Source organism: Physella acuta, unplaced genomic scaffold (genome assembly GCF_028476545.2).
Source record: "Physella acuta isolate Inbredline_101_S28 unplaced genomic scaffold, ASM2847654v3 ptg000883l, whole genome shotgun sequence".
In the NCBI taxonomy this organism is placed as follows: domain Eukaryota; kingdom Metazoa; phylum Mollusca; class Gastropoda; family Physidae; genus Physella; species Physella acuta.
Genome location: NW_026732400.1, coordinates 34,453 through 59,853, shown reverse-complemented (window position 1 = coordinate 59,853; position 25,401 = coordinate 34,453). Strand labels below are relative to the sequence as shown.

At 37.6% G+C, this 25,401-nt stretch overlaps 1 protein-coding gene across 1 annotated transcript in view; it reads right to left on the bottom strand.

Moving 5' to 3' along the window:
• LOC131952639 (lysosomal-trafficking regulator) overlaps positions 1-25,401 on the bottom strand; it is a 58,547-nt gene that overhangs the window by 3,598 nt on the left and 29,548 nt on the right. The window contains exons 26-54 of the mRNA XM_059315384.1: positions 23,802-23,944; positions 22,994-23,163; positions 22,676-22,805; positions 22,128-22,228; positions 21,918-22,007; positions 21,511-21,599; positions 21,215-21,355; positions 19,601-20,023; positions 19,254-19,387; positions 18,740-18,811; positions 18,450-18,581; positions 18,016-18,189; positions 17,772-17,848; positions 17,336-17,524; positions 16,561-16,706; positions 15,656-15,761; positions 14,521-14,582; positions 13,880-14,091; positions 11,773-12,020; positions 11,498-11,564; positions 10,965-11,118; positions 10,633-10,773; positions 10,098-10,315; positions 9,459-9,638; positions 8,182-8,377; positions 7,293-7,426; positions 6,969-7,067; positions 5,931-6,171; positions 4,741-4,894 (exon numbers count right to left, since the gene is read on the bottom strand). Of these exons, the coding sequence (XP_059171367.1) occupies positions 4,741-4,894; positions 5,931-6,171; positions 6,969-7,067; positions 7,293-7,426; positions 8,182-8,377; positions 9,459-9,638; positions 10,098-10,315; positions 10,633-10,773; positions 10,965-11,118; positions 11,498-11,564; positions 11,773-12,020; positions 13,880-14,091; positions 14,521-14,582; positions 15,656-15,761; positions 16,561-16,706; positions 17,336-17,524; positions 17,772-17,848; positions 18,016-18,189; positions 18,450-18,581; positions 18,740-18,811; positions 19,254-19,387; positions 19,601-20,023; positions 21,215-21,355; positions 21,511-21,599; positions 21,918-22,007; positions 22,128-22,228; positions 22,676-22,805; positions 22,994-23,163; positions 23,802-23,944 (4,423 nt within the window). The remainder of the gene's footprint in view (positions 1-4,740; positions 4,895-5,930; positions 6,172-6,968; positions 7,068-7,292; positions 7,427-8,181; positions 8,378-9,458; positions 9,639-10,097; positions 10,316-10,632; positions 10,774-10,964; positions 11,119-11,497; positions 11,565-11,772; positions 12,021-13,879; positions 14,092-14,520; positions 14,583-15,655; positions 15,762-16,560; positions 16,707-17,335; positions 17,525-17,771; positions 17,849-18,015; positions 18,190-18,449; positions 18,582-18,739; positions 18,812-19,253; positions 19,388-19,600; positions 20,024-21,214; positions 21,356-21,510; positions 21,600-21,917; positions 22,008-22,127; positions 22,229-22,675; positions 22,806-22,993; positions 23,164-23,801; positions 23,945-25,401) is intronic.

Below are 25,401 nucleotides of genomic sequence, written 5' to 3'. Positions count from 1 at the left end.
GACAACAGTTAACACAGTGGCCAGTAGACAACAGCATGAGTTAACACAGTGGCCAGTAGACAACAGTTAACACAGTGGCCAGTAGACAACAGCATGAGTTAACACAGTGGCCAGTAGACAACAGCATGAGTTAACACAGTGGCCAGTAGACAACAGCATGAGTTAACACAGTGGCCAGTAGACAACAGTTAACATAGTGGCCAGTAGACAACAGCATGAGTTAACACAGTGGCCAGTAGACAACAGTTAACATAGTGGCCAGTAGACAACAGCATGAGTTAACACAGTGGCCAGTAGACAACAGTTAACATAGTGGCCAGTAGACAACAGCATGAGTTAACACAGTGGCCAGTAGACAACAGTTAACATAGTGGCCAGTAGACAACAGCATGAGTTAACACAGTGGCCAGTAGACAACAGTTAACACAGTGGCCAGTAGAAAACAGTTAACACAGTGGCCAGTAGAAAACAGCATGAGTTAACACAGTGGCCAGTAGATAACAGCATGAGTTAACACAGTGGCCAGTAGACAACAGCATGAGTTAACACAGTGGCCGGTAGACAACAGTTAACACAGTGGCCAGTAGACAACAGCATGAGTTAACACAGTGGCCAGTAGACAACAGTTAACACAGTGGCCAGTAGACAACAGCATGAGTTAACACAGTGGCCAGTAGACAACAGCATGAGTTAACACAGTGGCCAGTAGACAACAGCATGAGTTAACACAGTGGCCGGTAGACAACAGTTAACACAGTGGCCAGTAGACAACAGTTAACACAGTGGCCAGTAGACAACAGCATGAGTTAACACAGTGGCCGGTAGACAACAGCATGAGTTAACACAGTGGCCAGTAGACAACAGCATGAGTTAACACAGTGGCCAGTAGACAACAGTTAACACAGTGGCCAGTAGACAACAGCATGAGTTAACACAGTGGCCAGTAGATAACAGCATGAGTTAACATAGTGGCCAGTAGACAACAGCATGAGTTAACACAGTGGCCGGTAGACAACAGTTAACACAGTGGCCAGTAGACAACAGCATGAGTTAACACAGTGGCCAGTAGACAACAGTTAACACAGTGGCCAGTAGACAACAGCATGAGTTAACACAGTGGCCAGTAGACAACAGTTAACACAGTGGCCAGTAGACAACAGCATGAGTTAACACAGTGGCCAGTAGACAACAGTTAACACAGTGGCCAGTAGACAACAGCATGAGTTAACACAGTGGCCAGTAGACAACAGCATGAGTTAACACAGTGGCCAGTAGACAACAGTTAACACAGTGGCCAGTAGACAACAGCATGAGTTAACACAGTGGCCAGTAGACAACAGTTAACACAGTGGCCAGTAGACAACAGCATGAGTTAACACAGTGGCCAGTAGACAACAGTTAACATAGTGGCCAGTAGACAACAGCATGAGTTAACACAGTGGCCAGTAGACAACAGTTAACACAGTGGCCAGTAGACAACAGCATGAGTTAACACAGTGGCCAGTAGACAACAGTTAACACAGTGGCCAGTAGACAACAGCATGAGTTAACACAGTGGCCAGTAGACAACAGTTAACACAGTGGCCAGTAGACAACAGTTAACACAGTGGTCAGTAGACAACAGTTAACACAGTGGCCAGTAGACAACAGTTAACACAGTGGCCAGTAGACAACAGCATGAGTTAACACAGTGGCCAGTAGACAACAGCATGAGTTAACACAGTGGCCAGTAGACAACAGCATGAGTTAACACAGTGGCCAGTAGACAACAGTTAACACAGTGGCCAGTAGACAACAGTTAACACAGTGGCCAGTAGAAAACAGCATGAGTTAACACAGTGGCCAGTAGACAACAGCATGAGTTAACACAGTGGCCAGTAGACAACAGCATGAGTTAACACAGTGGCCAGTAGACAACAGTTAACATAGTGGCCAGTAGACAACAGCATGAGTTAACACAGTGGCCAGTAGACAACAGCATGAGTTAACACAGTGGCCAGTAGACAACAGCATGAGTTAACACAGTGGCCAGTAGAAAACTGCATGAGTTAACATAGTGGCCAGTAGACAACAGCATGAGTTAACACAGTGGCCAGTAGACAACAGCATGAGTTAACACAGTGGCCAGTAGACAACAGCATGAGTTAACACAGTGGCCAGTAGACAACAGCATGAGTTAACACAGTGGCCAGTAGACAACAGTTAACACAGTGGCCAGTAGACAACAGCATGAGTTAACACAGTGGCCAGTAGACAACAGTTAACACAGTGGCCGGTAGACAACAGTTAACACAGTGGCCAGTAGACAACAGCATGAGTTAACACAGTGGCCAGTAGAAAACTGCATGAGTTAACATAGTGGCCAGTAGACAACAGCATGAGTTAACACAGTGGCCAGTAGACAACAGCATGAGTTAACACAGTGGCCAGTAGACAACAGTTAACACAGTGGCCAGTAGACAACAGCATGAGTTAACACAGTGGCCAGTAGACAACAGTTAACACAGTGGCCAGTAGACAACAGCATGAGTTAACACAGTGGCCAGTAGACAACAGCATGAGTTAACACAGTGGCCAGTAGACAACAGTTAACACAGTGGCCAGTAGACAACAGCATGAGTTAACACAGTGGCCAGTAGACAACAGTTAACACAGTGGCCAGTAGACAACAGTTAACACAGTGGCCAGTAGACAACAGTTAACACAGTGGCCAGTAGACAACAGCATGAGTTAACACAGTGGCCAGTAGACAACAGTTAACACAGTGGCCAGTAGACAACAGCATGAGTTAACACAGTGGCCAGTAGACAACAGTTAACACAGTGGCCAGTAGACAACAGTTAACACAGTGGTCAGTAGACAACAGTTAACACAGTGGCCAGTAGACAACAGTTAACACAGTGGCCAGTAGACAACAGCATGAGTTAACACAGTGGCCAGTAGACAACAGCATGAGTTAACACAGTGGCCAGTAGACAACAGTTAACACAGTGGCCAGTAGACAACAGCATGAGTTAACACAGTGGCCAGTAGACAACAGCATGAGTTAACACAGTGGCCAGTAGAAAACTGCATGAGTTAAAACAGTGGCCAGTAGACAACTGCATGAGTTAAAACAGTGGCCAGTAGACAACAGTTAACACAGTGGCCAGTAGACAACAGTTAACACAGTGGCCAGTAGACAACAGTTAACACAGTGGTCAGTAGACAACAGTTAACACAGTGGCCAGTAGACAACAGCATGAGTTAACACAGTGGCCAGTAGATAACAGCATGAGTTAACACAGTGGCCAGTAGACAACAGCATGAGTTAACACAGTGGCCAGTAGACAACAGCATGAGTTAACACAGTGGCCAGTAGACAACAGCATGAGTTAACACAGTGGCCAGTAGACAACAGCATGAGTTAACACAGTGGCCAGTAGACAACAGTTAACATAGTGGCCAGTAGACAACAGCATGAGTTAACACAGTGGCCAGTAGACAATAGCATGAGTTAACACAGTGGCCAGTAGAAAACTGCATGAGTTAACATAGTGGCCAGTAGACAACAGCATGAGTTAACACAGTGGCCAGTAGACAACAGCATGAGTTAACACAGTGGCCAGTAGACAACAGTTAACACAGTGGCCAGTAGACAACAGCATGAGTTAACACAGTGGCCAGTAGACAACAGTTAACACAGTGGCCAGTAGACAACAGCATGAGTTAACACAGTGGCCAGTAGACAACAGTTAACACAGTGGCCAGTAGACAACAGCATGAGTTAACATAGTGGCCAGTAGACAACAGCATGAGTTAACACAGTGGCCAGTAGACAACAGTTAACACAGTGGCCGGTAGACAACAGTTAACACAGTGGCCAGTAGACAACAGCATGAGTTAACACAGTGGCCAGTAGAAAACTGCATGAGTTAACATAGTGGCCAGTAGACAACAGCATGAGTTAACACAGTGGCCAGTAGACAACAGCATGAGTTAACACAGTGGCCAGTAGACAACAGTTAACACAGTGGCCAGTAGACAACAGCATGAGTTAACACAGTGGTCAGTAGACAACAGTTAACACAGTGGCCAGTAGACAACAGCATGAGTTAACACAGTGGCCAGTAGACAACAGTTAACACAGTGGCCAGTAGACAACAGCATGAGTTAACACAGTGGCCAGTAGACAACAGTTAACACAGTGGCCAGTAGACAACAGCATGAGTTAACACAGTGGCCAGTAGACAACAGCATGAGTTAACACAGTGGCCAGTAGACAACAGCATGAGTTAACACAGTGGCCAGTAGACAACAGCATGAGTTAAAACAGTGGCCAGTAGACAACAATTAACATAGTGGCCAGTAGACAACAGTTAACACAGTGGCCAGTAGACAACAGTTAACACAGTGGCCAGTAGACAACAGTTAACACAGTGGCCAGTAGACAACAGCATGAGTTAACACAGTGGCCAGTAGACAACAGCATGAGTTAACATAGTGGCCAGTAGACAACAGCATGAGTTAACACAGTGGCCAGTAGACAACAGCATGAGTTAACACAGTGGCCGGTAGACAACAGTTAACATAGTGGCCAGTAGACAACAGCATGAGTTAACACAGTGGCCGGTAGACAACAGTTAACACAGTGGCCAGTAGACAACAGCATGAGTTAACACAGTGGCCGGTAGACAACAGTTAACACAGTGGCCAGTAGACAACAGCATGAGTTAACACAGCAACCAGTAGACAACCAACCTGATGCTGCCAGACTCTAGCCCTCCTGCCACCACGTTGACTGATCTACCCTCTGGAGCGCTGGAGTAGGCCAGACAGTGGATGGTGTCTGACACCTTGACAGTGGCCACGTGGCTGGCGTTGACTGTGTGGAGCTGGAGGATGCTGGAGTCTCCTGTATGGGGAAACAGTTCACGTCATTTAGTGGTGTCTGTAAGTGGTGTTTTCAGGTAGGAACAATTCACGTCATTTAGTGGTGTCTGTAAGTGGTGTTTTCAGGTAGGAACAATTCACATCATTAAGTGGTGTCTGTAAGTGGTGTTTTCAGGTAGGAACAATTCACGTCATTTAGTGGTGTCTGTAAGTGGTGTTTTCAGGTAGGAACAATTCACATCATTAAGTGGTGTCTGTAAGTGGTGTTTTCAGGTAGGAACAATTCACGTCATTTAGTGGTGTCTGTAAGTGGTGTTTTCAGGTAGAAACAATTCACATCATTAAGTGGTGTCTGTAAGTGGTGTTTTCAGGTAGGAACAATTCACGTCATTTAGTGGTGTCTGTAAGTGGTGTTTTCAGGTAGGAACAATTCACATCATTAAGTGGTGTCTGTAAGTGGTGTTTTCAGGTAGGAACAATTCACATCATTAAGTGGTGTCTGTAAGTGGTGTTTTCAGGTAGGAACAATTCACATCATTAAGTGGTGTCTGTAAGTGGTGTTTTCAGGTAGGAACAATTCACATCATTAAGTGGTGTCTATAAGTGGTGTCATCAGGTAGGAACAGTTCACGTCATTAGAAGGTGTCTATAAGTGGTGTCATCAGGTAGGGTAGAAACAGTTCATGTCTTTAGAAGGTGTCTGTAAGTGGTGTTATCAGGTAGGAACAGTTCATGTCTTTAGAAGGTGTCTATAAATGGTGTTATCAGGTAGGAACAGTTCATGTCTTTAGAAGGTGTCTATAAATGGTGTCTTCAGGTAGGAACAATTCATGTCATTAGAAGGTGTCTATAAGTGGTGTCATCAGGTAGGAACAATTCATGTCATTAGAAGGTGTCTATAAATGGTGTCTTCAGGTAGGAACAGTTCATGTCATTAGAAGGTGTCTATAAGTGGTGTCATCAGGTAGGAACAAAAAAAAACTGTGCCATCATTAATGTACAACTCTGTCCTGGTAAATGATAGCTTGCGTTACTTAGCCTTAACATTCAATTCTTACCTGAGTGACTGACACTGGCAATATCTCCCAGTGTGTCACTGATGGTCAAGGTGCTGACCTCCGCACAGTGGCTGGTGATGGACCTGACATAGGTCAGTCTATTCAGGTCCCAGATGATACAGGTGCCGTCACTGCTGGCACTGACCAAGATACTGAAGGCCTGGCACACAGACAGACAGGTGATGGGACCAGAGTGGCCAACAAGCTTCCTCCTCACACCCCGAAGTTGTAGGTTGCTTGGCTGGGTAATAAACAGACAAGATTGACAAGATAGTGCATAATATGATGAATGTACATACTGATTGATTGTTGTCACAGAAACAGGTGAACTCTATTTCACTTGCCTCATGGACTGTCAGGTACAAAAAGGGAACTGATTCAAATCAAAATCAAGTTAATTATAAGTTGGAATTTTTAAATTATTTTTTAACAAAGTAAAAATTTCTTTTTCTTGATTCTTTTTAAAATATAATTTTCTATACTAAGCTAGATCTATAAAATTTAAAAACAGCAATCAATAAAATTATATCTAACACTACTAAGAATGATCTATAAACTATAAAACAGCAATCAATAAAATTATATCTAACACTACTAAGATTGATCTATAAACTATAAAACAGCAATCAATAAAATTATATCTAACACTACTAAGATTGATCTATAAACTATAAAACAGCAATCAATAAAATTATATCTAACACTACTAAGATTGATCTATAAACTATAAAACAGCAATCAATAAAATTATATCTAACACTACTAAGCTTGATCTATAAACTATAAAACAGCAATCAATAAAATTATATTTAACACTACTAAGATTGATCTATAAACTATAAAACAGCAATCAATAAAATTATATCTAACACTACTAAGCTTGATCTATAAACTATAAAACAGCAATCAATAAAATTATATTTAACACTACTAAGATTGATCACAGTCTCAATAGGTTTTTTTTATCTTAGACTCACAAATGAGAAATAATTATTATTTATTTTTTAAATGTTGGATGAATACAAGAAAGGAAATTACTTTGGAGGAATTGTGGGTCATTGTAAACACATGGATGATTCCAGAAGTTCCAGCAGTAAAAAGCAGACGGCAGTCCGGAACAGATTCCACACAGGTCACCTGATCAGGTTAGAACATTGAATAAAAGCCAAACTTAAGTCAGTAAACTGTAGTTTTATGCGAGGAGTTGAAAATATTAAGATGATGAATTAACATTTTAAACTACTGGATGTGGGCTAAGTTTAAAAAAAAACTAACTAATAAAATGTAGGCACTATATAAAAGAACATCAACAACTAAGTGGTGAAAGATTAACATGTGGAAAGGTAAAGCAAAATTACAGACCTTCCCAAATGAGCTTTGCTGGACAAAGTTGATGAGCGGTTTGTCCTGGTAGCTGCGGATTCTGATGATGTTGTCATGGTAACCCCAGGTGATGACACCTGCCCACATGACATCCATTGATTTGACAGCCATGTCTTGGAGAAAATAAAAAGGTTTTAAAGTTATAAATATTTATTTATTGGATACATTTACTAATATTTAGGAAGAGACCAACACTTTTCTTTATAGTTTTTTAAATAGTAGTGCACTATTATATATTTAAAGAAAATCATTTATTTCCTCATTTTAAATGCATCATAACATAAAAGCTTGTTGTTAAAATATTTTTACAAGATTTTATTGAACTTGCTTCGCGTCATTGATCAAAACTGCCGAGCGAAATTTTAATCACTTCTAACTGACTGATTCATTTCAAACTTTGTTTCCTAAATATTAGTAAAGGTATCCAATAGCTAATATAGTGACTCACGCTTTTCTTAATAGTTATTTAAATAGTAGTATATTTTTATATATTTAAAGAAAATCATTTATTTTCTCCTTTTTAGTGCATTTTTATATAAAAGCTTGTTATTAAAATGTTTTTTAGGCATTTTATTTTTCAGTAGAGTTGCTTGACTAAAAAGTATTTTGCACCAAATGAACATGATAATCCGTGTATAATAATATGGAATAATAGTAGGACACAATTCTTTATTTAGGAAATTTTAATTACTACATAAAAAATTAATTAGGCATCCAATTAAGTCACATTTGATGTCAGATTGCATAGTCAACGGGTCTTGAAACAAATTGGTCATTTTAGAAGTACTCGAAATTTTGCTTGGCAGTTTTGATCTACGACAACAGACAGAGGAAGCAAGTTAAATAAAATTTATAATAAAATCCACACCTCTCTGTTTTCCATGCAGCAAAATGATGTTGGCAGTCCTCTCCACACCAAACACAGGGCCTGTAGGTAGGGCAACTAGCCTGGTCACTCTCTTGGTCCCGAGGGTGAGGATGTCCCGGTACACAGGTGGGGGCAGGTCAGGTGAGCCCAGGTAGATGCCCCACTTGAGTCCAGTCACAGTTGGTACAGGTGTAGGCTAGGATATAATATTTGGTACAGGTGTAGGCTAGGATAGAACAGTTGGTACAGGTGTAGGCTAGGATAGAAGACAGTTGGTACAGGTGTAGGCTAGGATATAACACAGTTGGTACAGGTGTAGGCTAGGATATAACACAGTTGGTACAGGTGTAGGCTAGGATAGAACACAGTTGGTACAGGTGTAGGCTAGGATAGAAGACAGTTGGTACAGGTGTAGGCTAGGATATAACACAGTTGGTACAGGTGTAGGCTAGGATATAACACAGTTGGTACAGGTGTAGGCTAGGATAGAACACAGTTGGTACAGGTGTAGGCTAGGATAGAACACATTGGGTACAGGTGTAGGCTAGGATAGAACACAGTTGGTACAGGTGTAGGCTAGGATAGAACACAGTTGGTACAGGTGTAGGCTAGGATATAACATGGTACAGGTGTAGGCTAGGATAGAACAGTTGGTACAGGTGTAGGCTAGGATAGAAGACAGTTGGTACAGGTGTAGGCTAGGATATAACACAGTTGGTACAGGTGTAGGCTAGGATATAACACAGTTGGTACAGGTGTAGGCTAGGATAGAACACAGTTGGTACAGGTGTAGGCTAGGATAGAACACAGTTGGTACAGGTGTAGGCTAGGATATAACACAGCTGGTACAGGTGTAGGCTAGGATAGAACACAGTTGGTACAGGTGTAGGCTAGGATATAACAGTTGGTACAGGTGTAGGCTAGGATATAACACAGTTGGTACAGGTGTAGGCTAGGATATAACATGTCATTGTTGGGCAGTGATAGTTAAAATTTTAGCATAAATTCTACAGATTTAGCAGGGTTCATTAGTATTAAATAGGCCCCTTTTACCATTTCTTGTGACTTACTAACAAAATGAAATGCTGAGTGTTGTAGCTTAATGAATGTTTTTTTTAAGTATATAAAAAGAGAGAAAAACATAATGGTGTTAGGACCATTCATCTAGATCACAACATGTAATAAAAACAATCTCATTCTCAGTGGTGATTTTCATTTCAACAGCTCCATCATTACAGAAGCAAGCAGTGCACCAGTTCTAGCCAGACTCTACTCACCACATACATTCTCCTCTCCTCAGAGCCAGTGTATGAAGGAGGCTGGAACGGAACATGTCTGACAGGGTGGGGGTTCCGGAACAACTGCTTGGGTGTCTGGCCGTAGGTTCTTATCATGGTCAGCAGGGCCTGCCTCTTGAGGGGGTCTCTCACTGTGCTGGCATCCACCCCAAAGTAAGTCTGTTATCACAGTTAAAATATAAACAAACTATATAAATCTATGTTCATGAATTATTGCAACATAGTTATTGCTAAAATGTTTACATAAAGTACTAAATAATTGCTTTGTTTAGGACAATTTGAATCAAAGCCTGTTTGTAGGATGAATGCATACTTTTTAGATATTATAATTGGTTATTTAATGTTCAACAGATTAAAATTAGAAGTTAATAATGCGTTAAAGTATTATGTATTATAAAAAGGCATTTTAATAATAATACAACTTTAAAATCTAGAACTTGATAAACTGAAGATACTTGACTATTTGTTTCTTTATTTGGTCTTTGAAGAGAATTTAGAAAAAGTATAACTTTTTTAGGGTCAGCAACAGTTTATTAAAATCTGCCCTGGTGAAGTAATTTAAATAATATAAATATTCTAATTCTGAACAAACTGTGATGAAGGATGACAGTGACTCACAGAGGGGTGAAAGACATTAATGGCCTTGACGGCCTCTTCCCCCTGCTGCTTGTAGCCAAAGACCAGGTCAAGCCAGTGGTTCAGCTCGGACGTGACAGGCGCCGACTCTAGAGCCTGGCGGTGAATCAGGACAAACAGACGCGGGTCACCTTCACACCATGGTGGCAGGTTTACATTGTTCACCTGTTCACCATTCTGCCGCTGACCAAAGTTGAAACCTGTACAACAAATAATTGTGCCATTAGATTCAGATAATTCATAAAAACTGTTTAACAACTTGTCAAATCATTAAACTTCTGATACTATATCAAAGCTGTTCAACAAATATTTGTTTTATTAAGAATTTGATGTATCATAAAAAAGCTGAACAATTAAAATAAATGCACAATGAGATTGTAAAACTTCAAAATCTGCACATCAAATTATCCTTGTTTGAAAAAAATTGGACTGCACATTAAAATAGATTTAGAACATTCTATAAAACACCAAACATTATCAACTGGTTCTACAAAAAATGAGACAATGCTGCCCTGACCTTCAGTGTTGATGAGAAACTCTGGCAGGAAAAAGAATTCAGGGATCAGCTCCTTGACGTCAGTGCTGGAGTCAAAACTAGACAGCCTCCACGACGTGCTCAGGCTGTGGAAGGTTCTATCAGGGAGGTCAAAGTTGCGATCTGAGAAATAAAAGAAACTCTTGCTACAGTCTGATAACAGAATCTGATAAGCTGTTCCAAAAAAAAACAAAGATTTTATTGAAAATTTTTTAAAATTTTAAATTTCGAATTATTATTTTGAACACACAATAAACTTTAATAAATATATAATTGGTTAATAAATATAAGTAGAAAAAACAAAGTAAACTGACCTTGAAAAGTGAGAAACATGCGTGTGAAAGGTGGCAGACGCACCATGTAGTGCAGGACTGTTCCACTGTTGGAGTAATGGCTGCCGTAGTGAAAGGGGGCCACACGCATCATCTCCTCCTGACATTCAGGCCTGCTGGCTTCTTGACACAAAAACTAAACAATAAACAAACACATAACATGTACTCAGTCAATTTGAAGATAATCAACTGTCTATATGAAATGATATTAATTTAATTATTTTTAAAGTTTTAAAAAGTATAAGAAATGAAGTGTTGTTATATGTAAGTAACATTTTGAAACATCTCATTTCACTGCTAGAGACGACGCAAAAAAATTATATTGAAACATAACAATCTCTCAGTTTAGCTCCATAGAACTCGGAGTGTTATCAAAAAGAGTTCTAAAACTTAAATGTCAAATTATTTATCATAAAGATTTCTACTTCAAACTTCCCTCTTTAAGTTGTACACCAACTACAGTTATCAGCTATATTTTTACAATCTTGTAAAGCACAAAATGCAAATGAGCTCACCTCGTAGTTATCTTTGTAACGCTTTTCTTTAGATTTATCTTGTACTGCCACAGGTTTCTTCAAATTTCTGAAGAAAATTTTTTTTTATGTCATGTCATCACATTATCCAAAAGTACTTTGAAAAACCAAAGACATAATTCTTTGCTAACTAAAACCGTTATACTGAAATGACAATTTATGATTCAAGCAGTGATCACCAAGCTTAAACAGTTAGTTCCCACTTGATCCAAGTTTTAAACAATGTTAAGGCAACAAAAACTGGCTAAACAATATACCTATAGATTTTTTGGTCCCTCAGGTGTATGACAGAGCTGGCGTAGTCTCTGAGGATGAAGGGGAAAACTGGGTATTGCATCAAATCTGTGTAGCTGCGACCTGCTAGCTTGTTCAGGTGCATCAGGTAGTCGTAGTTGCTCACTTCACCTGACAGCCATCCCTGCTGCACTGTCTGCAGTGTCTCTGCTGCCACCAGATTTGGCAGTTCCAGAGAACTGCGCAGGATGTTGTACAGGTCATCCCTGTCCTATAATACAAAAATAAATGTTGTACAGGTCATCCCTGTCCTACAATACAAAAATAAATGTTGTACAGGTCATCCCTGTCCTACAATACAAAAATAAATGTTGTACAGGTCATACTTGTCCTACAATACAAAAATAAATGTTGTATAGGTCATCCCTGTCCTACAATACAAAAATAAATGTTATACAGGTCATCCCTGTCCTACATTACAAAAATAAATGTTGTACTTTTCCTAGGATACAAAAATAAATGTTGTATAGGTCATCCCTGTCCTACAATACAAAAATAAATGATGTACTTTTCCTACAATACAAAAATAAATGTTGTATAGGTCATTCTTGTCCTACAATACAAAAATAAATGTTGTATAGGTCATTCTTGTCCTACAATACAAAAATAAATGTTGTATAGGTCATTCTTGTCCTACAATACAAAAATAAATGTTGTACAGGTCATCCCTGTCCTACAATACAAAAATAAATGTTGTATAGGTCATCCCTGTCCTACAATACAAAAATAAATGATGTACTTTTCCTACAATACAAAAATAAATGTTGTACAGGTCATCCCTGTCCTACATACAAAAATAAATGTTGTACAGGTCATCACTGTCCTACAATAAAAAAAAAAATAATTTAAAAAAAAAAGGCATGTTAGTGCAGTTTTATCCCTTAACTTGCTTATGAAAAAATAATTAACAAGACAAATCAATTACAACTTTTAGAATTTAAAAAAATGGTGGGGATATTGTTCTGCAAAAGTGAATTGACATATTGACTGTCATTCCTGCTTTTAAGTGTTAAGCATTAAACTTTTAAAGATGTGCATTAATACATTAAAATATTACATGAGATGATGTTTTTAAAGAATGAACTTCTTGATGTCACAACTTGCTATAAAGTCTTCAAACATTTGTAGTCTTTGTAAGCCCAAATGTAAATGTACCAACCATAGTACACTGAAAGGCCAATAGACAAATGCAACCACCAATGATTTCCAATTGAGTTAGTTCTCACCTGTAAATTGTGTCAGTACTCACCTTAGTAGACTGGAAGGCCAGTAGGCAGGTGCGGCCGCTGATGAGTCTACCTGTAAATTGTGTCAGTACTCACCTTAGTAGACTGGAAGGCCAGTAGGCAGGTGCGGCCATTGATGAGTCTACCTGTAAATTGTGTCAGTACTCACCTTAGTAGACTGGAAGGCAAGTAGACAGGTGCGGCCATTGATAAGTCTACCTGTAAATTGTGTCAGTACTCACCTTAGTAGACTGGAAGGCCAGTAGACAGGTGCGGCCATTGATGAGTCTACCTGTAAAAATTGTGTCAGTACTCACCTTAGTAGACTGGAAGGCCAGTAGACAGGTGCGGCCATTGATGAGTCTACCTGTAAAAATTGTGTCAGTACTCACCTTAGTAGACTGGAAGGCCAGTAGAGACAGGTGCGGCCATTGATGAGTCTACCTGTAAAAATTGTGTCAGTACTCACCTTAGTAGACTGGAAGGCCAGTAGAGACAGGTGCGGCCATTGATGAGTCTACCTGTAAATTGTGTCAGTACTCACCTTAGTAGACTGGAAGGCCAGTAGAGACAGGTGCGGCCATTGATAAGTCTACCTGTAAATTGTGTCAGTACTCACCTTAGTAGACTGGAAGGCAAGTAGACAGGTGCGGCCATTGATAAGTCTACCTGTAAATTGTGTCAGTACTCACCTTAGTAGACTGGAAGGCCAGTAGAGACAGGTGCGGCCATTGATGAGTCTACCTGTAAAAATTGTGTCAGTACTCACCTTAGTAGACTGGAAGGCCAGTAGAGACAGGTGCGGCCGCTGATGAGTCTACCTGTAAATTGTGTCAGTACTCACCTTAGTAGACTGGAAGGCCAGTAGGCAGGTGCGGCCGCTGATGAGGAAGATCTCAAGGCCGACGTCCTGAAGCTGGTACCACCTCTTGTGAAGCTCTCTGATGTCTGTGTGGGGCCATGTGATGGACAGCTGGTCAAGGTTGCCTAGCAACATTTGTGTGTAGCTGGTGCCAGTGATGGCACCATCTGCCACAAAGAAGATGCAGACTTCTCCTGAAACAGTAACAGATGAAATCCATTTCAAGGTTTCAACAAATTCATTGAGTTTCAGGATTTATAAGAAGTTAAGAATGTAAAAAGTATCATTTTTTATATTCGATTTACAGAACATGATAAAAGATATTTACTTTCCTATATTTTACTTTTGATGGTTATTGTCTAAATTTAGTAGACAATGCAGTTTCCTAGTGCAAATGAGAAGTTTACCAACAAAACCTGCTGTTCTTTAGATTAACTTTCAAAAATATTCTCTTATCCAAATATTGAGATTGAATTTGAAGTATATTTTTTTCAACATATTTCTAAAATGCTGTTGTTTGGTATTTTATTCCAGCCTAAATGTAAAATGCATTTTATTTTCAAAAAGTTATCTTTTGCAAGTGGACTAGTTAGATAGTAATGCTTGAATGAACAGATACTTACCCACGAGTAGCTCCCCCTTACTTTCACTAGCAGGAGACACAGCAGTGCATTTACAGGTGTGCCTAGAGACAAGGGAAACAACTCTTTTACTTACAAAAAAATTATCAAGGGTAGGTAACAAGGTGTTACATGCTCCAAGAAATGAACTTAATTTAAGAAAAAATATACACAAAAAATAATTATCATTATGCGCATTATGACAAAAAATGAAAAACGTGGGGCGCCGAAGTAAAAGTTTTTTATCGGTCATTGTTAATATAAGATGTAAAAGTTATATTACTATTGATTAGATAATACTATTGAGTTTTAATAGGGAGCTTGTAGAGAGTCAACAATATTAGAAACTGTGAGAAAATCAAGGCGCCCCACGTTTTTCATTTTTTGTCATAATGCGCACGCAGTTTGCGATCGCTTATAGTATAGTGATCGCTTGCATTATTGTGATGTATAGCATTTATTTTCTACTTTTTAGTTCAATCAGAAAACGTGGGTTTTTAAAAACTTTTTTAATGATAATTATTTTCTACTTTTTAGTCTTTGCCTGTCAAATCTTGCTATCGATTTTATCTTCTCGCATTCACTTTTTTTTTTGGGTAAACGAAGACATCTCGTAAAAAACATGTGCCTTTTCCAATCGACGTTTCTTCTGTGTTGCCGTTTCTTTCACCATTTTGCCCTCGCGTGCAAACCATTCGACCATCAACATTCTACTTCCTGATCAGTCAGATTTGCATAGGTTTATACACAAACACAGCGTGACCACTACTCAGCCAATCGCGTGCTCGCCAGAAGAGGGAAAGTACCGAACCTTGTTTTATCAAATTACAATTACTAGGTTATGTCCCTTTTTTGTACAAATCGATAGGGGTCAATGATCAATAAAATTTTTCCATGGATCAATTTAGTAATAATAGTAATTGAATATTGTATTGTCATCGGAAACAAAGCTTCCCTGAAAATTTCAGCGCGCTAGCTAACTGGGAAGTGCCTGAAATTTCGATCGCAAGATTTGATAGGAAAAACAAACAAACAAATAAATAAACAGACGCGAAAGCAAGTTAAAGAAAACGTGGGAAAATAAGATAAGATATAGTGTAAACATATCATTAATATGAAGCCTACTAAGAGGACTTACTGTATTTTCTCATTGGTGTAGAGCCTATAAATGAGAGCAGCAGAGTCAGACATCTGGTGGTCATCTTCAAACAGGAAAAGTAGAGGTGGATCCACTGTCTCCCCCTCTGTACAGTGGTGATAACAAACATTTATTGCAACATCTTATAGGTTACATCTTAGAATATGTCATGTCATCCAGAGGCGTAGCGAGGGGGGGGGGGGGCGGGGGTGCGGACTGCACTGGGTGACATATATATTATTTTTTTTTTATTTATTTATTTACTTATTTATTACTTTATATATAAGTATAAATATATATAAAAAATGTTACTGAGGGGTGACACCATTGAGTGCCGCAACGGGTGGCACCCGACCTCGCTACGCCACTGATGTCATCACAAGACTAAAAATGGTTCTCACAAAACTGCGTAATCGGAAAAAGCCGGGCAATGGAAAACCGCAACAACAAAAAATATGCAAATACAAACTAATTATACTAATACACTTAATTTTGTCAAATTTCATGGAAATATGTTTTAAAATGCTCAAGGGTACATATAGTCACTATTTGTTAATTTCTATAAATGCTCAATTTAAGAAAACAAAATGCCTTAGAGCACTTTTTTGTGCGCAGTTTTCCATTTCACATCTTTCCGCCGATAAAAATGTTAGAAAATGTGGTTATCACAAAAACTTTTTGGAGATTAAGGAAATATAATTTTTAAATGATTAATATATGTTAATTCAATTTCCCAAGGGATAATATTTTAAAATATATTAAAACTAATTAATAAATGTGCTAATTAAAACAATTTAAAATATAAACAGTGTAACTCCACTAATTTAGCCTAACTCCTAAACAGCCAGCGTGACTCCAGTAATTTAGCCTAAGTACTAGCCCACCTTAACACCACACCTACTCACCTAGCTTATCTTGGTGTTCTGGCAGCAAAAATCTCTTATCTATGCCAAGATGGCATCTCTGTAGCCTCTTCCTGACCCGGCCAGGACCCTCAGTTGGGTCAAGCTGCCAGGACTGTGGGTAGGAGGCGGACTGGTACCAAACACCTCTGTCAACAAGCAGGTACATGGTACATGGTTAGTTAGCTGATCAAGACTGGGCAAAAAATATTCTACACTAGCAATAAAACTGTTGTTGTATAAAGAAACAAGCCATTACAACACACCTTTATTAGCGTTACATTTCCTTTTAAATGATAAATGCTTTGACAATTAAACAATCAAATGTAATATTAAAAAAGAAAGAATTGTTTGTTTTTTTAAATCAGAAAAAATTTAAAAATTTAATTTTTCTACCAAATGATACGTCTTTTTTTAAAAAAAAAGGAAATGTATTCGGGAAAAAAATGAATGAAAAAGTACCCTATTCTCACAATGACTTTTGATTAAAGATAGCTTTTGGTCAACAATTTAGCCTCTCGTTCATTAAGGTTAGGGTTAGTAAATAGTTTCTACTTCCCATGAGTTAAAGGTAAGTAAAGACTTGCATCTGATGGGTTAAAGTTAGGTAAAGGCTTGCATTTGATTGGTTAAAGTTAGGTAAAGACTGGCATCTGATGGGTTAAAGTTAGGTAAAGACTTGCACCTCATGGGTTAAAGTTAGGTAAAGACTTGCACCTCATGGGTTAAAGTTAGCTAAAGGCTTGCATTAGATTGGTTAGTTAGGTAAGGACTTCACCTCTCATGTGTCAACATCTGCACCAGCTCCTGCCACTGTTTCTTCAGCTGTATCTGTGAGGTCATGGCCTGCTTGATGTGTGCGATCAGCTTTTTCCTCTCCTCTATCTGCAGGCGTGTCACATCCTGTGTGACAGTCATTGCTTGTTCTGTCACATGGCGACGCACTGACTCAAATTTTTGGGTTATTCTGTCATGAACAAGAAAAAAATAAATTGAAAACAAATAAAATGGATGGCTAATGTAATATTATATTGCTGCCATTAATATTTAGACTCCTTAAAAATATATTTAACAAAATAGATTTCTGTATCTGTATAAATCAATGACTTGTTTGAAGATAAAACGCTGTTTATAAATGTCAATGTTTCAAGAAAATCATTGCCATGTTGGAAAGATCCCCACAATGCCCTACATAATTCTCAACATTTACACACCTGGATGTGCCTAGTTCCCTCTTTTGGAGCCAAACCAGCAGATCTTTTCTGTATCTGGCATCAATTAGTTTTTTGTCCTACAATCATAAGAACCAAATTACAGACCCAGTACATCAATCATCAGAACACAATCCTACAATCAAATAAAATTCTCAAAAAATAGGTGCTGTTAATAGTTTTTTAAAATACAAAGTTGAAAATACTCAGAAAAGGTTTAGAAGTGTGTACAGCAGACATGACTTACCTCAGACAAAACATTGACCTGGGCTTGGGTCAGCATCTGGTCTGGGGAGTTGACATTGTAGCCAGACTGCCTGAGTATCAGCATCAGAGAGAAGCCAAACTCCCTCTGGGCAGGGTTCAACCAGTCTTTCCAGGAAGCCAGCAGGTTGTAGAGGTAAAAACTGAGTTCAATGCCCTGCAGACAGTTAATTTTGTGCAGGTAAATATACAAAGAACATCTTTATAAGAATAATGAATTTTTCTTCTTATTTATGGAACAGAATTTTAACAATTCTATAAATAATTAGAAAAACTATCAGAAAAATAAATCAAGCCTACATTGACAACAAAATATTTCAGGCAAGAAATATGATTCATATCTTTTCTCTAACATTATGGTTAAAAAAGTGAAACATTACAAAAAAGCTATAACAATGTAATGCATGTGAATATTACCACATATTTGTCAGTGATGAGGGTTTTGAGAGTATCTGTTCCCCTTGGCTCTGTCATAATGAATGCAACAGTGTAGGCCCTCATGTCAAAGTCTACCTTGACTGACATCATACATAACAAGAGTCTGGTCAGCTGGTGGAATAGTTACAAGGTGTTGGTACTACATGATGACCACCAGCAACACACAGCATAGAATTTAGTACACTAACACACACAAAAAGATTTGCAAATGTTGCTATTCTTAGCTCGTTATACAACTTTAATGCCTCCCACTAAACAGGGATGAATACCTGAGTCTTGATGGCATCCTTGGCTCCATGCATGACTGGATTTCTGTTTCTTTTGTTGTAAGCATCTTTGTTCTAAATAAAATACAACACAACAAATTGGCTGACATTTACAATTCACAAAGGATAAAATGGAAATTCAAGTGGGAAAACTATTTTTCATTTAATTAAAATTCACTCCCATATAATTTACAATGATTTTTGTATATTTTACAAAAATTAAATAAATTATAATTATACCTCCTTTTGTTGTTTAACAACTATAAAAGAAAGGTAATCAGCACAACTGAAGCTACATACTTGCCATTCTAGCTTCTAAAACCAACAACTGAAGCTACAAACTTGCCATTCTAGCTTCTAGAACCAACAACTGAAGCTACAGACTTGCCATTCTAGCTTCTAGAACCAACAACTGAAGCTACAGACTTGCCATTCTAGCTTCTAGAACCAACAACTGAAGCTACAGACTTGCCATTCTAGCTTCTAGAAGCAAAATTTAAGCCTACACAAGACTTACCATGGTATGCTCATAGAACCTGTAGATGGTCAGGAACAGGTGTTTGAGATAGCGATCCTCTAGTGTAGGTGTTTTGGTCTCTGTAAAAATATTCAGTGTCCTTTGTTCTGTTGGTCGCATCTGTTCTTCTCGAGCTGTCAACATTTGGTGCATGTTTACATTTTAACAGAGCAAAATTAGAAACAAATGTACTAGATTTAAAGTGACTGCTAGGATAATGACAATAGTTTACACAAATTTTAGTTACTTTATTCAAAATAATTTGTGTTAAAAAATTAAACTACAAAGTAATAGCAATTGTATGTTCATACATCCAAATTGTAGAGATTTTCAAAGCAAGCACTTACGATACATAATAGTCAGGTCGGTAGCACTGGTCAAAATTTTCTTAAATCTCTCCTGCAGGTCAGACTGGCTGACAGTGGCATACATCATCTTGTGCCTGCGTCCAAAGATGGAGACTATACGAGAGGGCTTAGTTCCACCTGACGTGCGAGGTGGGGTCATGACACGAGACGAGCCTGAGGCGTCACTATCCAGCAGGCTATTTTGTCTTTCATCACTTAAGGTCTCTGAGAGAAAACCCATCATGTCAGGGTTGGAATATGTGGAGCGCCTCATTGAGTGGACATCAGGGGAGGAGGATTTGGGGGCGTCTGGGCTCATGTACTGCTGCAGGGGGGAGAAGGTGACTGAGCCATGGGGGGAAGACTTGGGGATTGAATACGTTCTGGACACTGGGCGAGCAGGTTTGGTGGAGGGGTTAGAAGCTGGAATAGGAGGAAATAAAACAAACAAAAAGGGAATGAGCAAACTAGTACAATGGATTTTATAAAAAGTAGGAGCATAAAATATGGGAAAAGTAGAAAACTTCAATTTTTTTAGATAAAAAAAAGTAAATATTCTCTTTTTATTTTAAAACATTCATTTATTATCATTAACTAATCTTTTTTATTACTTTTTTTTGTCAAAATTTTTTTTTTTAAATAAGTATACCAAGAAAAGAAAACATTTTTGACATTTAATAGTTAAAGAATAATACTCATATCTTGCTTCAACACCTAACACAAAGAAAATCTAAATCAAATGTGATCCGATTCTGTTCTCACATAAACTTTACTTAATTAGTTGTCAGCAAAGAAGAAAAAAATGACAACAAGCTAAGTATACATAATACTATAGATAATACATAATAATATAGATTTCTTAAAGCATTGTAAGGACAAATATAAAAATAAAAAAATAAAATTGTAGAGAGGGAAGAAATCATTTCTATAAGGGTATAATAAGAGACAACTTATTTCACTTAATATGTCAGGTTAAGTGAGATTGATCAGGTAATATGATCATCCATAAATTAAGATTATAAGTAGTCCATAAATAATGGCATAATTGGTGGTGGAATGGGTGGTTGGACTTAAGATGCAATGGGTAATGAGGGTGAAAGGGTGGTGTGGGTGGTTCAGAAAGTCTGATGTCACACTTGTGTATTTATTTTTTTTTTGCAGCATTCTTATAAGATTTTCAAATTTGTGACTTAAAAATAAGTTTTTATTTTCTTTAAACTTTTCTCTATAGAATAATTATTGAAATTAATACTTAAAATTAACTTCTGATAAAATATTAGCTTTGGTTATAAAACATTAACTTCCACATTTAAAAAAAAAATCATGTTTTTAAATGGGAGAAACTTGGTGAGCAATTTTCTAACAAAGCAGTTTTTAATGAATAGAAGCTGTATAAAGTATAAACAAGGAAATGACTCTTCAAACTAAGACTGTTGTATACTGCGGTAGCTAATTTTAATTAGTAGCTTGTATGTCATGCCTACTGTCCTTAAGTAATAAATGATTAACCATCAATAGATGTTAGTTTTTGAAGAAACACATCAAAGCAAAAATTATACATTGCCTTTGTATACTAACCAAATAAATATCAAGCAATGAGGGGTAAACATTTACCATTGTTAGCAAAAGAAGATGTCAGCCAGCCCTGAGAAGCAGAAGTGAGCTCATCACTTCGTTTTTCAACATACTCCAGAATCTTCACCACAAGGGATATTTGAAAAGCTCTAGCTGTGCCTGCTCTCTTTTTACTCGACTCTACATAATGGAAATACAAAGATCAAGGCTAATTAATTTTCTACAAAAATATAATTTTATTTCAAAGTGTCAGCATTTCAAAATTTTAAGGACTAACATTAACTTAGTAAATTCTGTCCGTGTCAAAACAGCATGTTGAAGATGTTTTACATTACCTGACTGGCGACTGAATTCATTGTCTTCCAATGCTTTCAACAGTGTGAACATATCTTCAACATTCTGGTAATGGGGTTGTCCAGCCCAGCTGCAGAGTGGAAGATAAGTTTTGTTGCCCAGAACACTCAAAACATTTTATAAACAATTCAAGCTAGTACTAAAATGCAACTGAAGATTGTTAATACTTTCTAAAATATTTTTTAGCACTGCTCAATCTAAAACATTTGATATTTTAAAACAGAATTGCAATAAATGTGTTTTTTTTAATTTAGTGAAAAAAAGCAAATTAGCAGAAATATTTGTTTTTAAGTTATAGCAATGAAGAATTATTTAAAGACACTTCAATCAAAATAAATACACTATGGTTAAGTTTAGTTGAAAAAAGGGCTTGAACAATTGTAGCCACCTGAACTCTGAGACAGCAGTAGAACACAGGACATGCTGGACATCTATCAACAATGTTTTGGTCAGCTCCTCACCTTCACTCTTAGCCTCACTGTTGACAAGACAAACATCAGGTCCTCATTAGAGTTTAACAAATGTTCACAGATAATTAAAAGCATCAAAAAATGTGATTTTATTTACAAAGAAAATAATATAACAGTTTTATAGTTACCTTGTTTGATGCTTCTGAATACTGGTGGCCAGATTGCACATTGTTTCAGCTAAACCTAACTCTAGCAGTAGAGAGCTCATTGTTGGGGTAGATTCCAGAAGCTGAAAATATTTTTGCAGCACTATGCAACACCAATCAAACACAATACTTAATCAGCATTAATTAACCCTAGAAATGTTTATTTAAAATACCACATATTGTTTGTAAATATTACTAATTATTATTCATATTCATCTTTTCTCGTTCCTGCCCAAGACATATGGGGCAGATGAAGTAGAGTTCATATGTATTAATGGACCTTGGCATACATACAAGGGAATAATGTTGCAAGCACTAAGCCAAGCCGCCTATGTTTCATCAGGTACCCACCAGAGCAGTTTGGACAGAGACATCTTACAGACTTGAATCCAAACAAAGTCTTTCTTGTTAACAGTCTAGCACTCTACCGATAGGCCAAGCTATCCTAATTATTATTAGAATGTGGAAAAATTCCTTGAGCATTCTAAAAACTAGTATGAGTTAGCAGTAACAAAATAAAATATGCATACCTGAGACAGTAAAGCGAGGGAGTTTCTGCACAACTGAAAATCAGTGGCTGTACCTTCCATGAGGGACAACAACAGTACAGGAGCGACCTGTTGGATGGGAGACAGGTCACCCAAGTCTCCCACCATGTAGCTACAAACACAGATTACATTTTTTATTTAATTATCAGATATATTATCAGATATTTTAAAGTCTTACATTTATTTGGTATTTTTGTTTTTAAAGTAATAATTAAATTATTATATAATAAATAACCACATAGAATATATCAAGTTAAAAACAAAATCAAAGATAATTCAAATGAAGTCGATGAATCTTACTTGTCATCAAAAATAAATTCTTGTCTCAACAGTATGGACATAGCAGTCTCAACATGGCTGGGGGAGACAGGAAATGACCTCAGCTGATTGGCTAGCAGGTAGAATCCATCCATCTTAATGAAAGCCTCAATCAGATTTGGTGGTGCTCTGGCCAGATAGGACGCCAACAACTGAAACAGGAGGGAAACTGTCTTATTACTGCCAGGATTTAGTAAGTGTTATAAGCCAAATAGTGTGGAGGTGTAATATAGTGTGATCCCCTAAGATGATGAAATAAAAAAATCAAATACTGTGAGTACCCCTTTTAGATGAAAGCACTTGAAGGGTCAGAGTGGTCTCCTTCATTTTTAATTGTATGAAGGGGATTTCCTCCAACATAGTTAAGTATTATGTGTTAACATGTTATGTGCCCTAAACAACCTTTGTCTAGCCAAGTATAATCTGCAAGGCAGCAGTTATTACATTCTGGAGTTTCTCCTAATGGGACTTTTGGAGTTAACAATCATGCACTCTGGAAACCCAACTCTAAATATGCAGGTAAGCAATTAATGTACCAAAAGTACTACAGAGTCAACTAAAAGTATATGGGAGCAAAGAACTAGAAATTCAGATAAGACTTAAGCAAAGCGCCACAGAGCATGCAGTTTTCTGGTAAGTTGGAAAACATTCCAGAACAATACAGATGCCATTTTTCTTTCATTCTTTCTCATTCCAGTAATTTATTGTTTGCCTCTGGTGAAATATTTATTGTTTCAATTACTTCTAGATATTATTTGGTTGTTGGCTAGTGGCAATAAGTATTACAAACCTTCATGACTGCCAATCTCATAGCACTGGACGGATTCTTGGCTAGCACCAGCATACTCTTGGGGCTGACCACTTTACTGAACATGTCATTCAGTGAGGTCTCTGGGAATTCCAGGATTAACTGGGTCAGGTACTCAACCAGGCCTGGAGAAAAGAAAAAACTGACATTACAAAACAAGAACCAAAAAGGCACAAGAAGCTTTAGAAGCACTGAAGCCACAGTGAGTATTAGAGGAACAAATGTTACATGAAAAGTGGACTCACCAAGAGAAACAAATGTTACATGAAAAGTGGACTCACCAAGAGAAACAAATGTTACATGAAAAGTGGACTCACCAAGAGATACAAATGTTACATGAAAAGTGGACTCACCAAGAGGAACAAATGTTACATGAAAAGTGGACTCACCAAGAGAAACAAATGTTACATGAAAAGTGGACTCACCAAGAGGAACAAATGTTACATGAAAAGTGGACTTACCAAGAGAAACAAATGTTACATGAAAAGTGGACTTACCAAGAGAAACAAATGTTACATGAAAAGTAGACTTACCAAGAGAAACAAATGTTACATGAAAAGTAGACTTACCAAGAGAAACAAATGTTACATGAAAAGTAGACTTACCAAGAGAAACAAATGTTACATGAAAAGTAGACTTACCAAGAGAAACAAATGTTACATGAAAAGTAGACTTACCAAGATAAACAAATGTTACATGAAAAGTAGACTTACCAAGATAAACAAATGTTACATGAAAAGTAGACTTACCAAGATAAACAAATGTTACATGAAAAGTAGACTTACCAAGAGAAACAAATGTTACATGAAAAGTAGACTTACCAAGAGAAACACATGTTACATGAAAAGTGAACCCACCAAGAGAAACAAATGTTACATGAAAAGTAGACTTACCAAGAGAAACAAATGTTACATGAAAAGTAGACTTACCAAGAGAAACAAATGTTACATGAAAAGTAGACTTACCAAGAGAAACAAATGTTACATGAAAAGTAGACTTACCAAGAGAAAGAAATGTTACATGAAAAGTAGACTTACCAAGATAAACAAATGTTACATGAAAAGTAGACTTACCAAGATAAACAAATGTTACATGAAAAGTAGACTTACCAAGAGAAACAAATGTTACATGAAAAGTAGACTTACCAAGAGAAACACATGTTACATGAAAAGTGGACCCACCAAGAGAAACAAATGTTACATGAAAAGTAGACTTACCAAGAGAAACAAATGTTACATGAAAAGTAGACTTACCAAGAGAAACAAATGTTACATGAAAAGTAGACTTACCAAGAGAAACAAATGTTACATGAAAAGTAGACTTACCAAGAGAAACAAATGTTACATGAAAAGTAGACTTACCAAGAGAAACACATGTTACATGAAAAGTGGACCCAACAAGAGAAACAAATGTTACATGAAAAGTAGACTTACCAAGAGAAACAAATGTTACATGAAAAGTAGACTTACCAAGAGAAACAAATGTTACATGAAAAGTAGACTTACCAAGAGAAACAAATGTTACATGAAAAGTAGACTTACCAAGAGAAAGAAATGTTACATGAAAAGTAGACTTACCAAGA